The sequence below is a fragment of the Vicia villosa genome, linkage group LG1, assembly GCF_029867415.1.
Source record: "Vicia villosa cultivar HV-30 ecotype Madison, WI linkage group LG1, Vvil1.0, whole genome shotgun sequence".
NCBI classification, from domain to species: domain Eukaryota; kingdom Viridiplantae; phylum Streptophyta; class Magnoliopsida; order Fabales; family Fabaceae; genus Vicia; species Vicia villosa.
Genome location: NC_081180.1, coordinates 149137368 through 149154483, shown reverse-complemented (window position 1 = coordinate 149154483; position 17116 = coordinate 149137368). Strand labels below are relative to the sequence as shown.

The window sequence follows — 17116 nt, the reverse complement described above, 5'->3', positions numbered from 1 at the left end:
CGTTTTCTTTGTATAATATTTATTTACGAATGTAATTTCATGTATATCATTCTTTAGACCTAATATAAAACTGTAAGAACATTTTTATGTATCAAATTATAAACTTATTTTGACAATTATAAACTTTTTATGGTAATGTATGAACGATTAAACACAAAATTATATTTTCCTCTATATGTGTATGTATGACTGAATAAACTTTTTGTAACAAACCGAACCAACCGAACCAATCCAAACCAATCCAAACCGCATTAGTTTGGTTTGGTTTGGTTCGGTTTTATTTCTAGAAGTCAACCAAACCAAACCGAACCGCACATTTTTTCTTTTGCGGTTCAGATGATTTTTAGCGTCAAAATCGCCCAAACCGCACTGCGAACACCCCTAACTACAAAGAATATCGTCTCACATATAAATGTATGCCTGAGGGAGAGAAATAAATATGTTATACACTCTTTTTCCCTTCACCATGGTTTTGTCCCACTGGATTTTCCTGGTAAGGGTTTTAACGAGGCGGATCAAATCCAAATGATTTTGTACATTATTATTTTTTTAGAAACACCAGACATTTAAGAAACTATTGGAATGGATAATTTAAACACGATGATACACGAAGGACGTGTTTTGTTCTTAATCAATTGAATAATTTTTTATTTTTGTAAGAAAAATCACGATATATTTTATACTTAGAAGAATATTGATGCATTATAAAAAATAGTTAAGAGAAATTAATATAAAAATAAATAAAAATGATATGTTGACACCCTAAGTTACATTGTGTCGTATAAATATATTGGTATTTTCGTAATTCATCAAATTAGTAATGGTAGTTTCGTCATTTCGTTTTGACTTTTAGGTTTACCCACCAACCACACAATCATTTCACAGGAAACAGAGAAACCGAGTGGAAAATTTGCAGCAAGGGAAAAGTTGAAGCGGCCGCTCACGCTATCTCTCTCTTAGATCCAAAACTGACGCTCTCGATCGATGCTCTCCCTCTCGATCCAGTTCCGACCCTTTCTTCTCTCTAAGGTTAGTTATTCAATTTCTTCGGTGTCGTTCTCTTTCTTTGCAATTTCTCCGGTGTCGTTTTCTTCTCTCACAAAATACACATTTTTGTTGTTGAAAGAGAGAAATTGAAACTTTGAAAGAGAGTTTGATATGTTCACAAAATTCTTTGGCTCTATTGTTGAAGAAGAGTTTGATATGTTCGCAAATCAACCATAAGCATTATTGTTGAAAGAGAGTTTGATATGTTCACTACATTATTTTCTGTTTGGTATTGAGTAAACCATTTATTTTTTCTATTGTTGTAGGAATAAGGGTTAGGATTTATCAGCTTGAGTTATACACTGTTTAAACACGGCATCCTCAAAAAATTAAACCGAAATTAAAGTAAGTATGACATCTAAGTAATTATATTTTTGTTTTTGCATTTTATTTATCAATGAAATTAACTAATTTTTCCATTACGTATAGTACGAATGAGGCATAGTTGTATGCCATTTAGGTTGAGCAATATCAACGAGAAGTTAACACCTGGTCAACGTGCCAAAATCAAATGCACCCCATTCAAGTGGGCGTTGGATATATCAAATAACATCTCAATCTTAGGTGATATGTTATGGGAATTTGTAAGTCGATGGGATGCACGCAGCAGGGGGTTTAGGGTTAGGGATAGGATAGTTCCCTTTACTCCAGTTGATGTTTGTTTTTCTCTTGGGATGTCTACTATTGGTGAGTCCCTAGTAGTTAAAGAAGACCAACAATGTGAAAATTTAGGTCTATTTAAAGGGGCTGAGGTAACAATTTTGAATATTGAGAAAGAACTTTACGTCCATAAAATTAGATTAGTTAATTTTGCTATACCCTACATATTACTAGCATTTGTCGATTTCTATTTTCCCAAAATAGGAAGTATTGTATTTACGGGATTTATTAAATAATTAGATGATTTAAATTCGCTTGATCAATATAATTGGGGTCTTGTTGTTTATAACTTTTTGGTTGCTAGTTTATGTGAGTCTTCATGAATGTTGAAAGAGGGAAAAACAAGGCACAAAGACATTTAAATCTGCCATCTTGCAGGTATAAAAATTTAATAACTTTATAGCATCAGTTTCTATGTTCAAATTTTAAGATACATTTTTTAATGTTTGTTATAGATCTCAACCACTTATCTAGGCACAAAGTCATTTTACAAAAATAACTTATCAAGGCCTTACCACATCACCTTTTTTTCCAATTGCACGTCGTTCCTTGTTAACATACTTCCTCACGTCTTTTTCACAAAAAGGAATATTTTCATGCCCTTCTGCATCTTTAACAAGCGATTGGAATGTCTTGTTAATCCTTACTCTGACATCATCATTAATTTGGATTGTTCTCCTTACATGTAAGTTCATTTTCTTGTTAGCCTTGAACAATCTTGCCTTTGTAGGGCTGGTCTCATGGGAATGGTTATATTCATATCTTGTAATGTACCACAAACCATCTTCTTTCAATTTAATATAAACTAATTTTTCGCCCTACACGGTAGTGTCTTTAACGTAGATGAAATTTTAGAAACGTTGAACCCCTCTCTTGAACATGCAAGTATAAGGTAGTTGAGCTCTTTATCTTCTCCCTTTTTCGATGATGTGATCCTCCATCCAAACCCCTTTTTCAAAGCATACTCTTTATAATATGTTTTAACTTCCTCTACACATGAAAAACACATCCCAATAGCATGAATCCAATGTGAATCATCATCATCATCATTACCATTATCATAATCAACTTCTACATCTTCCCCTTGAGTACTATCACAAACCAAATTGTTTGATCTTTCCATTATGTTTCAATTGTGGCAGGACGTATGACACCAAAACTGCACAAAGTATATTAATTAGATGTTTAACAAATTTGGTTAATAATGTGTAACAACTTGGTTAATGATGAGTATGCATTGGTTAATAAACACACAGACCTGAGTAAAACTTTATAACATTCTTTATTATATAGTTGGTTAATGGTGTGAAACAAGTTGGGCAATACATTTCATAATATGGTTCATAAGAAATCATGAATAAAAATATGTCATCAATCAAAAGTAAACAAAATCGGTTATTGGTGTGTACAAACTCGGTTAATGGTGTGTATACATTGGTTAATCAATGCCCTGACATGAGAAATTTTTTTGAAAATTCTTTATCCATCTTTCAACATAAACAATACCACATATGAGTACAAATATTAAGAATGATATCATTCCAAGGATAAAACTATAATGGCTTAAAAAAACTTAGGGATTATAAAATTTCACTCCATTGTTGATTATAAAAGTTGCAGAAAATAGTTGATTAAGTGTTGGAAAATGGGTGATAGGGCGGGAGAAAAAAAAGGAAGAAGGTGAAGATAACAATGTGTGTGTGTGGAGAGAGAGAGAGAGAGAGAGAGAGAGAGAGAGAGAGAGAGAGAGAGAGAGAGAGAGAGAGAGAGAGAGAGAGAGAGAGAGAGAGAGAGAGAGAGAGAGAGATATGAAAATGTAAAATCTGATTTTAATATTATATTATTATTGTTTAGTATGTATAATAGTATTGATACGGTGTGGTGTTAATATTGATGTCAAGATAGCAATTCTGAAAAATAAATACTGAATAGATACTTGCAATTGATATATTAGAAAATCAAGACACAAATATATGTGATTAGTATAAAAGATAAGGGACAATATTTAAAGACATATTTAAATCAATTGGATGATTGATGAATCTCATTTGAAATGATAATGTAAAATTATTTTACACTGTCAGTGCACTACCTTTAACTTCATAAAATAATAACAAATTTATTATTCATAAATTTCGCCATAAACCTATACTACGACCATTTCCTAAGGACTAAGATCCAACATGAGAAAGCAAGCATGTACCCAACATTAAAAGCATGTACCCAACATTCAAATTCTAGATACTAATCCTCATTACTCATGCTTCCCTATAACTGCACAAAAACTCAACATTTCATATGCAACCACTAATTAGAATTTGAAGTTAACATCAATGGCACAAAACTAATAAAGAAACAACAAAATTATGATTCACACAAATCTCACCTTAACCCTAGTAGAACAATTTCGTATCAATGACAAACACAATGTGCATGAAAAATATAACCCATTCACACTAAACTCTAATGCAAAATAGAATTCATTATATGTTTTCTAACCATATTTTCTCAAATTCTCAATTCTATAAATTGGCTATAAGAATGAAAATCTAGAAATTGTCTTTACAATACCCTATTTTTATTTTCACGTACAATACTTTTATCTTATTTACCATTCTTTAAATTATTTTATCCTTTAAAATCATTTAGCACAAAAATTTATTGGATCTCTCTCCTCTCTCTTTGTTATCATGTTGTTCACTGCATTTTGTTATGTATATTTGTTTTTATAACTATTTAGTTTATTATGAGACGAAAAAGAAATTCAACACTTTTTGAACTCAAATAAAAATGGTTGTTTTTCAAATTTTTAAAATATACGTTTTGATTGGGAATGGGTTGAGTTTGACCTCGAACTGCCCACTATCCAACCCTTTTGGAATTGAATATACTTTTATAAAAGAATTTGTAAAAACTATCCTTTGTTATTATTTAGTTGTCTTTGTTTTTATGTTTGATGAATTAATTTATATAATATACAAAAATATCATTAATTTACTCTGATATAAGATTTAATTTCTCCCCCACAACAAAATTTATATGAATCAAATAATAATTAGTCTAAATAAATTTCTCATTGACATATACAAAATTTTCTTATTTAAAAATAAAAAGAAAAAGTGTCACTAATCAAACACTCTTACAATTACACGAGTTTGTTATAAATATTATTATATTAAGCATTAGAAAATGGAAAATATAAAATACATTTAAGTAAATAAATATACATTTAAAAATAAGTAACATATTATTACAATTATATATATATATATATATATATATATATATATATATATATATATATATATATATATATATATATATATATATATATATATATATATATATATATATATATATCAAAAACACATATTTTCTTTATTTGTTCATTTATTTTGAAAAACAAATATGTCCCCGATTTCTTGTTATATTATTGAATAGCAAATAATTAAAATGTATTTTATTTATATCAATGATAAATATGTATCCTATATTTTTTTAATATTTATTAAGGACAAATATTTATTCAGCGTATTTATTTTTAAAATAATGATAAGTATTCATCTTATATTATTCTGATTCAATTTCTTAATAAAATATCAAATATTGTTGCAAATATTTCTTTCTCCACCAAAAACAACTATTAATCTTACATTTTTCTAATTCAATATTTAAATAAAATATCGTATATTGCTGCAAATATTTCTTTCCTTGGTCAAAATTTTGCACATAATTTAAGTGAATTGGTCTTCAAAATGTACCATTTACTAAATTTTTCAACTTTTGAAATATAATTGTGTATATTAAGTGGGAAGAGGAATTGAAGTGATCAGAATTTCAAACTAGCGCAACGGTCAACTTTTGAAAGTGTTGTAGCTGAAACTGTCTATGCCATTTGAAATTATAAAAATGATGCGTGTTTTGAAAATAAGGTAAATAATTATCAATACTATAGTTTATAGAAGAGGATAGACTAACCTTAAGTTTATAGAGTAAATTGCTCCTTTCATGTTAGTCTAATTTAGCCTTTTTGGTTTCTTTTTTTTCTCCATTTTGAGGGTTGGATATTTTTTTATCACGTTGTCGATAGCTGTTTCTGAATTAATATATCATTTCTTGATTCAAAAAAAATGTAAATATTCCTCATTTGTTATATACTTTATGAAAGCATGGATTCTAGTTAGACGATTGCAGTTTTGATAAAGTTAAATTTGCATTAAATAATTCATTGAGAGAGTTTACAGTTGTTTTCACCGAGAGTGAAAGAGTATCTTAATTCTCTAATTGATATAATCTGCGGTGTTTCGATATTTATACGCATTGCAGTAAGAGAGATAACAAAACTCTATTAGAGACAAACCTCTAATAGCTTATAACCACCTAACACGGCTGTTTTTGAATTAATATATCATTGCTTGATTGAAAAAAATAATGTAAGTACTCCTCGTTTGTTGTAAACGTTGTGAAAGCATGGATTCTGGTCAGAAGATTGCTACAATTAAGTTGTGTTAAAGTTAAATTTGTATTGATTATTCATTGAGAGAGTTTACAATTGTTTTCATTGAGAGTGAAAGACTATCTCAATTCCCTAACTGATACAATCTGCCGCATTTCGATATTTATATGCATTGCAGTAAGAGAGATAACAAAACTCTATTAGAGACAAGCCTCTAATAGCTTCTAACCACCTAATAGACTCCTAACAGGTAACAGAAGACTAACTATGTTAGTGCCTTGAGCAGGCTTTTACTTCTTTTCTTCTTCATATGCATTTTTCACATATATCTCTAACATCCCTCATCAAGCTCAAGGGGAGTGTGTTTCACAATGCACTTTTAAGTTTGGAATGCAGGTCCTGAAACACTGCAGACCCAAGTGGCTTTGTTAAGGTATCAGCAATCTAAGCTGCAGGCGGAACAAGTTGAATCTGAAGTTTCTTGGCTACAACCATTTCCCTTACAAAATGTATATCTAATTCTATATGTTTAGTCCTAGCGTGTAACATAGGATTATGAGACACTAGCACTGCGCTTAAATTGTCACAGAGCAGAGTTGGTGTATAGAAAGAAACACCAAGCTCAAACAATAAAGATTCCAACCACAAAAGTTCTAAGGTAGAGTGAGCAAGGGCACGATATTCGGCCTCAGTGCAGGATCAAGCAATCAAGGATTGTTTCTTAGAACTCCGAGAAGTTAAATTTGGACCCAAAAATATACATGTACCATAAGTGGATTTGCGATCATCTGGGTCACTTGCCTAGTCGGAATCATTGTAGGCCATGAGAGAAAACTTGAGCAGAAATCGAAGGAGACAACAGTAAACCATAATGTAATGTACCACTCGGATATCTAAGAATCCTTCTAACTGCATACCAATGAGTGTTCAACGGGGAGGCCGTGAACTGACATGCTTTGTTAACACTAAAAGTAATGTCAGGTCTTGTTAAGGTTACATACTGTAAGGCATCAACAATCGACCTGTATAGATGCAGATCAGAAAAGGCTGGGGAACCATGTTTGCTTAGCTTACATGTGCTAAGCATGGGTGTAGGAACCCCATTAGCATTTTCCATTTTTGTCTTGGCCAATAGATCCTTTATGTATTTAGCTTGTGTAAGTAGCAATGAGTCATTGCTCTGAGTTTTGACTTTTATACCTAAGAAATATAAGGGTCTGCCAAGTTTCTTCAGAGCAAAGTTTTTTAGTTTTTCAATTAGACTGTGGATGAGTGTGGGACTAGAATCTGTAATCAAAATATCATCATCCACATATATAAGTACATATAAAGAAACACCTTGGTTGGAGTATACAAAGAGTGAATGATCACACTTAGAGTGACTGAATCCAAATTGAATAAGAGATTGAGTTAGCTTTTCATATCGTGCTCGTGGCGCCTGTTTAAGGCCATATAGAGCTTTTTGAAGTTTGCACACAAGAGTCTTCTTAGGATGAACAAATCCAGGGGGTTGAGTCATATAGATATCTTCCTGAAGTATCCCATTTAGAAAGGTATTGTTCACATCTAACTGTTGAATTTCCCATTTGTAGGTTATGGCAAGTGTAAGTATTAGTCTAATTGTTGTTGGCTTGACCACGGGTGAGAATATCTCAGCAAAGTTAGACCCTGGTTCCTAGCCCTTTGCAACCAACCTGGATTTATATTTTTGAACACTCCCATCTGGATTTTCTTTTATCTTGAATAGTCATTTACAACCTACAGCTTTCCTGTGTGGAGGTAAAGTGGTTAATGTCCAAGTTTCATTTGCTTTCAAAGCATCAATTTATGCCTCCATTGCTTTGACCCATTCTGGTTTAGACAAAGCTTGTTTAACTATTGTTGGTTCAGTTTCAGTATGAGCTACAAATACCTTGGGTTTTGATTTCCCTGTTTTGGCCCTAGTCAACATGGAATGATCATTATGTAAGAGAGGCATAACTGGTTCAAGTCTACTTACACCAACGGAAGGAGACATAGACATGTCAGACTCAATAAAAATTGGATAAGTTTGTAAGTTAGACTGAGTATATGAGGTGCTTCGACTGTTAGTTTGAATAAGAAGTTGATTTAATTCATTGGGTTGGTGTGAAGATAGGCTTCAATTGATATTAGAAACAAGGGACTGAAGTGTTTCATTATTCTCTAGATAATTAGAGGAACCAGACCTATGGTCAGGGGTAGCATCCTTGTTATTTTGTTCAGTACCCGTAGGGTAGCTGCCTGAACCAGTGCTGTTGTGTAAGGAAGCAGGGTCAAGTGTATGGTTGTTGTTATTTTGTGCAGTACCCTCAAGGTAACTTGTTGGACCAGTGATATTTTACAGGGGAACAGGGTCAGGTTCAACATAGGTATTTGACCAATCTGTGATAGTACAACTGGAGCAGACTAACTATGCAGATTTTTTGAGGCAGACTGAGTTGGCATAGTATTTAAAGGAATGGAAACACTTCTTTTGGGAGATTCAACCATAGGTATTGGCCTTGTTTGAGTGTTAGCAGGTGACACACCACTATTAGATATAACATATGTGAGTGTAAGGTGTGTGTTGAACCTAGTGCAGTTTTGGACATTTTGGTACAGTTGGATTCAGACTTACTAAGGAACATAGTTGAGAAAGGAAAGTCATGTTCAAGAGAGATACATATTCTACCCTCTTTTCTTAAGCATTTGAAACCCGTATGTTGAGGAGAGATACCAAGATAGACACATTGTTGGCTTCAAAATTGAATCTTGTGTTTGTTGTAAGGTCTTAGTAAGGGAAAACACAACACCCAAAGACCTTTAAAGACTTGTAATCAGGTTCTTTCCCATTTAGAGCATGAAAGGGTAAGTTGAACTGTGGTGAATTGGGATAGGGGAGTCTATTTATTATGTGAACACATGTAGCAAAACTATGGTCCCAAAAGGTGATAGGGATAGATGCATTAGCTAACAGCGCAAATCTCATTTCTACTATATGCTTGTGTTTTCTCTCCACATTCCCATTTTGATGGGATGTGTGGGGGAAAAGTAGTTTATAATTTATGCCTTACTCAACTATGTAGTTTGTGAAAGGTGTGTACTCACCTCCAAAGTCAGACTGGACTGACTTGATTGTAGTGTGGAATTGTGTCTTGACAAATAAGTGAAACAATTTGAAAGCTTGAAGTGTTTCAGATTTTGTCTTTAGAAAGTATAGTCATGTCTACCTTGTGGAACCGTCTACAAAGGCCACATAACATCTAAACACAGAGCTAGATGGTTGGGGTGAAGGACCCCACAAGTCAGTATAAATGATATCAAAAGCATTAGAATAAACCGTAGTAGACAATGGAGAATGAATTCTAAGAGTTTGCCAAGATTACAGGACTTACAAGTAAAAGTATCAACTTTATTTGGAGTAGCTATATTATACAATTTCAATATTTGTCTAACAGAATTAAGATTGGCATGACCAAGACGATTGATTATGCCACAAGAAACTAGAAAGAACGTTACTAGGCTTAATTGTAGTAGAATTAGAAATAGAGAAGCTTTGTATACCAATGGGAATACATAGGCTGTTATTCATGCATTTTGATCTTGGCATCCAACGGTAGCTTGGGAAAGCCGTATAAACCACTATCATCAAGGTATCCCTCAAATAGAATTTGTTTAGAATCTTGAGATTTAACACAACATTTATCAGCCAAAAACTCAAATATGACATTGTTATCCCTAGAGAATTTAGAGACATACAACAAGTTTCTTGTGATTGTGGGAACATGTAATACATTAGACAACAATAATAGTTTATGAGGTACAATCTTAGAATGAAAACGGGCTGAACCTATGGATTTTATGGTAATAGTATGACTACTGCCAACATATACTTTGGTAGAACCTACATAACTTTTTGAATTGTGTAAAAAGGAATCATAAGGTGTGAGATGGTGAGAAGCACCTGAATCAGCAAACCATGTATGTGACTCCAATTCAGCTGGCAGTGAGTATTCTTGAGTGTAAGCTAATTGTGGATTAGCAGTTGCCATCATTGCCATAGCCTGAGTGTTTTGGTTGGAACCTTGAGCTTGCCCCTGTGTTGCAGCAGATTCATTCACAACACCAGTGAAGCTTGAAGAGTTGTGTGGCATAAAGGTTTCATCAAACCTATGCCAACAATTAGTGACTGGATGCTCGTATTTGCCACATAGTTGGCATGTTGAACGATTATTAGTTGACGAACCCTAGCTTTTAGCTGAGCATTGAAGAATTTGTGGATCATGTCTCAAACTTCAAATGCATGTTTGTATGAGAGGACTCGAGGTAGAACGGATTCACAGATGGTGGAAAGCAACCGGATGAACACAGCTTGATCTTGGACCAACCAAGATTCATATTCTTCAGAGAAAGTAACCTGTCATACGATCTTGATCCGTCTTGAATTTCTGAGGAATTTGTGGATTAACTACGATTCGATGCATCTTTTGCTTCAAGATTACTCCTTCAACTTGTTGATTCCATAGCAAATAGTTGTTTTCTTGTAGTTTGATCGAAATCATTGGTCCAAACGCATTGTGCGAATTCAAATTTGAAGACGCGAAGATTGATGGAATTTGGTGAGATTGCGTTTGTGATTGGCCAATTGAAGCTTGATTTTCAATGGACGCCATTGCTGCACCTTGAACCAGTGAAGATTAGGGTTGCTTTGCGGGGATGAAGAGCAACAAAAGGGATCCGAGATTAGGGTTTAAGGAAGCGTAGATGAACGGAACCAGTGAATGATACCATGATAAAGTTGAATTTGCATTGAATATTCAATAAGAGTTTACAATTGTTTTCCCTGAGAGTGAAAGAGTATCTCAATTCTCTAACTGATACAATTTGCAACATTTTGATATCTATATACATTGCAGTAAGAGAGATAACAGAACTCTGTTAGAGACAGACCTCTAACAGCTTCTAACCTCCTAACAGCTAACAGAAGACTAACTCTGTTAGTCCCTTGGGCGGGTTTTGCTTCTTTACTTCTTCATATGCATTTTCCGCATATATCTCTAACAAGTTTAACCTCGAAAACAGATAAATGTAAACCTTTTGGTAAACCATGAAGGTTTCTAGAAATTGAATTATATAACTGCACTTTGAGAAAGGAGACTTACATTAGCTTCATTTGGTCCATGTCAACAGATGTTGAAAGTAGTTGCTGAATCTTAAACTTTTTTCTTAACCATTCGAAGGAAAAAATATAATATTTCTTCTAAATAGTTCTCTCACGTGTTAGAAAGCCATTTGAAGTAATATACCAATTATATATCCATTTATTAATAAAAAATAACAATTATTTGTCCAAAGCATAAGCCACTAAGACTCTTAAACAAATTAAGAGTAAAAAGCAGCAGACAAATCAATTCATGGATGCAAGTAAACCTATGACTTTCTGGACCTCTAATCTTTGGATACTCTGATAACTATACCAACTGGAGTCTGGTCACTTCTGAGATGACCGGAACCAATCAAATCACGAAGATGAAATCTCATATCGAGTGGGGACATTCGAAGACGCTTCTTTTCTAAAACAGCCAACATCATCTCCTTATATTGACGTCGGCTGAGAAGGGAAATAATTTCCTTCCTTCCCTGAACAACAAAGTTAAAACAAATTCATTATGATAAATATATTACCTAAAGATCAAATTACACAAGTTATACAATTTAAAGGAAAAAAAAAAAATAACTGTGGCCTCTCTCATTCTGACTAAGTACAAATCTGAAAGTGTAATGACTGCCCAAATCATACTCCTACTTCAAATATTACCGGCAATAGACTTCTATTTGCCCACATGTGTAGTGGTGATTAACAATTCAAGCTCAACCTAATAGTGACTAGAATTAGGATGTAATCTATATGATGAGTCAATCAGTTGATAACTCACGTAATATTTACGGCCATGTGAGCTTGAAATTTGTATGACTTTAATGCTTGTTTCAGATTAATTTTGAAAAAATAGTCACTCTTTATTTTCAAAAGCTCTCTCAAGTTAAACTCGCAAAAAGAATAATTGCTTTTCAAAAATAAACTGATCCAAACATGAGACTGGCATTAAATTTCAAGGGTACTCACCTTTCCGACATGTCTGAGGTCTAGTTAACAGAATTAAGAAGTAATACAAATATAATCAAGTTCCATGCCTCTCACTAGTGATTTTCTCCTTCCCAGTACAAAGCCCCCAAAAGAAAATAGCAACATGTGCAAGTACTGAACAAACAATTGAAGCACGTGTACTAAAATCAAACATATTACACAAATGAATAATAGGAGGGTTACCATGCACCACCTACAAGTGATGCATAAAAATTTGAATAATAGGAGGGTTACCATGCACCACCTACAAGTGATGCATAAAAATTTGACACACGAGAGGGGCAAAAAATGCTTCCTCCTACCACACTCTACCTTCACCGGCGCCACCTCCTCTGGTCTCCCCCATCTCTTTTCTACCACCACCCACCCCACCCATCTCCCAGGCTACCCTCACCCTCTGCCTGAAACGCTGCAAACTCCCTCTACTGCCACAACCTCTTGCAATCTCTCGAAAAGATTTGAGCAGGATTGGTCAACTTAACCAGGGAAAAAAAAGCAGTATATATGACTTTGATTCAGCATGCCTAGAGTAAAAATCACATTTTATCTTCCATGAAAGATGTCACAAAAACTTGGTTCTAAATGTGATTTGAAATCGAACTCATTGTGATCCAAAATATTAAAAAAAATGAGATCTAGTTTCATTTTCTAATTCTGCATTAAAGCAAAAACTAAAAACAATGATAGATAGAAAACACAATCATATTTGTTGAGAAGGATCTTCTGATAGCCAATGTTGACACACACCTCCCTGACCCTTGCCGATCATTGGCCTCGAAACTCGTGGATCAACCTGTCTTTAATGGAAGCATCAACCGAAACAAACCAGAAATATGTGGGATTATTGGTGGCGGAATTCCGGCAATGAATCTAGAGGTGCCACACACCGAAAGTTGAAGTTCAGATGGGCGTCGTGGGGAGTGGCGCTCTTGTATTCAGTCAAGGAACTGCCCAATGTAGTTGTCCATATGCTTCAGAGGGAGCAGCTTGGAAACCAAAAATGAAAAAATGATAGAGAGGGTTTGACAAAGACAGCGGAGGCTGAAGGAGAGAGGAGGGAGGGATGGGGGCTTGTGGGAGTGGGAGTGGGTTGGAGACTTGCACTATTTCTCTCTTACATTATCAATTTACTCTATATTGGAAGGTTAGAAAATATCTTATAATATACAAATAATATCATTGGATTGATTCTATCTCCTAGAACTGGTTTCTATTAGAGTATTTTAGATTATCTCCCAAGATTAGTTAGCATATTACTTAGTTATTATTATGATTTATTTCTTGCTTTCCCTATTTATTTAGGATTAGAAGTCTTGTATGGCTATAAGTATAAGTTAGTGTTTAGTCTTTTTTATCAAGTTATACAATGACCATGAATAATATAGATTGAACTATATAGCAAGCATCCAAACATAAAGACATGGTAGACATCAAATATTCATACCTGAACAAGACCCTTAAGAAGTGAGCCAATATTTGGAATTGCTATCCAATACATGTTTGGATCAATAAGTTGCCTGGTCTGAAAAGTATGCACCGGAATTAACGAAAAAGAACACGTATTCATACACATATTGTGGATGAAACGAAAAAGGAGGAGATAATCAATATAAAATAAAACTACAGAAGAATCACATAAACTGTGTTAAAGTAATAGGGAAACTTGTGTTGATAAAGATTCCTAGGAGTTGTAAATTAAAGAGGCAAATAATCAACATAAGCAGGATTCTATAATAAGGGAAAGTTTGTATCGTCTTGTAGGACTTAGAAGCATGAAATAAGATAGAGAGAGGCGCTAAGATTCTCGATGAAGCTAACAAAGTTCAATGTTAATGGTGACCAAAATAGAGCACTTGAAGGATTTCCAATGATGTCTAAATAAATCAATAATTTCATGTAGAAAAAGCCCACAAATGTTGGTTAAAAAATATATGAAGTTTACTTAACCATTTAAAGGAAGTGAAATTGAAAAGGCTTGTATATGATCTAAAAACTCCATGCGAAGTTGTGAAAGTTTCAAAAAAAAGTGTTTGAATACAAACAAAATGAATAATGCTGCAACCCATTTCACTTACAAGGACGCCAGCATTAATTAGAAGGGAGATGTGATTGTCCTTCACCTTTCCCCCAAGTGACAAAAGTGAGCACTGCATCCAAATGAACAACAATCAGCATTAAAACTCATTTAGTAAATATCCTGTGAAACATATGTCTGACCAGCCTACATGATTTGAAATCAAAGTAAGAATTTAATATGTCTATATATATGTAGACATGCCATATTTTTTTATTGTGTGTATGCATTCTCCCAAAGTCAGACATTTGCAAGATTACAAAGATTTCTGATGAGTCGACAGTTAAATGAGCAGAAGCGGAAATGATTAAACAATATATGCTTAGTTTGCATATCTTACTCACAAGCTCCTGATGTTCAATGCCAGTTTCCAGCTTTGAATCTAGGACATGAGTTTTGAACCACTCAAAAACTTCAAATCCTGCTCCTGTCTTTCCTTCCATTCTTTTAAAAACACGATCTATCTATGCATAAACAATTAGAAAATATAAACATGATGGTTCATGAATAATCCTTCAAAACTAAAATCGATCATACTAAAATGACCAAGGAAAGAAAATGAAGTAAAATATCCAATATGAAGCCCCATGGGTAGCCCTCAAACTCTCAAACTATAATGGAATAAAATATCCAAAATGAGGGCAGTTGGTATCAAAATTTATCTAAGATTCGTTGGGCTACCTCTTATAGGTTTCTTCTATCAGGGAACTCGAGTCACGCTCTAGATGTCCAGACCTGAGCGTGAGAGGCATGTGTTAAGAGTCTCACATTGGATGAGAGACGACCTAACAATATGTGTACAAGTGGGTGCAATTCTCACCTTACAAGCTGATTTTGTAATAATGAGTTAGACCTAATATAAAAATCTAAGACCACTCACATTCTTGTGACTGACCACATGTATGTATACAAAATACATAACACCATATGACCAAACATTTTTCAAATAGGCAATGTTAGCAACATGGATCAATTAATATCATATAAACCCTTTTCATGTATTTGATTCAAAAGATAAACCATTAACCTCGTAATCTCTCCTAATTGTACATTGCTTTTAGAGTACAATTGACATTAGTTCATACAAAAGCTTAATTTAAGTTGATTATACTACATCAAATGAGCAGTTATATATAAATGCAGTGTTTGCCGTTACAGAATAATTGACCCGTGCGCCTGCCCGGATTTTTACTAGTACTACCTCTAGGAAAAAAAAATTCCTTAAATATAAACCATATTTCAAATTACTATATACAGAGTTAGTATATACTATTAAATCAACCTGTTTTAAGTAATCATCCAAAAACATTACAGCATGATCATCTTGTCCAGTATTTAATTTAAAAAGGCGAAGCACTTTATCCCTCCGAAGAGACTGCAAAAAATAAACAAATATATCTTAATACAAATTACCGCATTAACTAATCAATCATAATTGAAGAGCTTAAATAAGTACAGACCTCTAATTCCCTATCCACTTGTGTTCTGTCCTTCACACTGCTATACAATTGAGACTTCAATATAAACGGTTCAACCGAAACCTAGAAATTAGCATCAATAATCAAAACTAAATCATGATTAATTAATTAGTCAAAAATACACAGCTATCAATGAGTAAGAAATGAGATAATTAAATGTTACATTGAGAATTTGGGGAAATTGAGCTCGCATGATTCGAAGCGCAATAAGCGTATCAGTGAATGTAAGATCGTTCTCTGCAAAATCAATGCAATAGAGATTAATATAAGCTATAATTAAAGAGAAATAGAGGTGTATGATAGGAGAGGATTGTGTACCGAGTGATGATGAGGTGTTTCCGGCATCGGAACTCTCAGCTCGCCGGCGTTTGGTCCCCTTCGATGAAGATTCTGGAACGTTTTCCATGCGATTCAACAAAATGAGAAATGTTGTTTATTGTGTGGATGAGGTTGAAGTGAAATAAGTGACTTGTCTCTCTCTCTTCCTTTGTTTGTATGTATGGAAAATGAGAAGAGAGAAACACAAATTTTTTTTTTTTAACAAGAAAACACAAATATTTTTTATATGACAAAAATAGTGTTGAAGAATATGAAATTTTTTATTGAAAGTATTATGACAAATTACAGTCACCTCCATTAAGATAGGTAGTTAAAATGTTACACACTTTCTTTTTATGTATTCTACTAGCGTCTAAACAGACACTCTCGTACCCGTTTATCCGCTTTTTTAATGCACACAGTGTCAAAATGTAAATGAAATTTTTTGGGTAAAATTTGTGGTATGCAATCTCTCTCCTTTCCTCTCTCCCTCCCCTCTCTTTATCTCTCTCTCCCCTTCCCTCTCCCCCTCTCCCTCTTCCTCTCTCTCCCTCTCCCATCTCTCTCTCTCCCTCGTGTGACAGTCTGTTCTGCTTTTTTATGTGCACAACATCAAAATACAAATCTATTTTTTATTTTATTTTGATCTTAGTTTAAAATTATTAAATAAATTTTGTGCTAAAAATATTTAACTATATATAAAGAGGTAGAGATATTTAGGCTGACCTATTTTTTTTCTAAAATTATCTTACCAAATACTATATTTACTTAAAAATTACATTGGCAATTAAAGAAAGGAAAGCAAGGGGAGGAGAAACTCATACACACATGCACTTATCAAGTAACCAACTATGGAATAATTTTCATTGTATAACTGTTTTATAACTATGTACGGTCTATAAAATTGTCTCTCTCATCTATTATCACAATCACCTTCA

At 33.6% G+C, this 17116-nt stretch overlaps 1 protein-coding gene across 1 annotated transcript; it reads right to left on the bottom strand.

Moving 5' to 3' along the window:
• Positions 1–11464: 11464 nt before the first annotated feature.
• LOC131644458 (uncharacterized) lies at positions 11465–16351 on the bottom strand. Its single transcript, XM_058914968.1, has 8 exons — positions 16179–16351; positions 16024–16097; positions 15843–15923; positions 15665–15757; positions 14727–14846; positions 14384–14455; positions 13753–13830; positions 11465–11803 (listed from the first exon to the last, which is right to left on the bottom strand). Exons 1-8 carry the CDS (start codon positions 16264–16266, stop codon positions 11612–11614), a joined length of 798 nt encoding a protein of 265 aa, XP_058770951.1. The 5' UTR covers positions 16267–16351; the 3' UTR covers positions 11465–11611.
• Between the last annotated feature and the right edge of the window lie 765 nt (positions 16352–17116).

Coding starts and splice junctions, on each gene's coding strand:
- LOC131644458 (XM_058914968.1), bottom strand. CDS start 16,266: ATGGAAAACGTTCCAGAATCTTCATCGAAGGGGACCAAACGCCGGCGA. Junction 16,098..16,178: donor AAACACCTCATCATCACTCG/GTACACAATCCT, acceptor TTGATTTTGCAG/AGAACGATCTTACATTCACT. Junction 15,758..15,842: donor AAGTGGATAGGGAATTAGAG/GTCTGTACTTAT, acceptor TATTTTTTGCAG/TCTCTTCGGAGGGATAAAGT.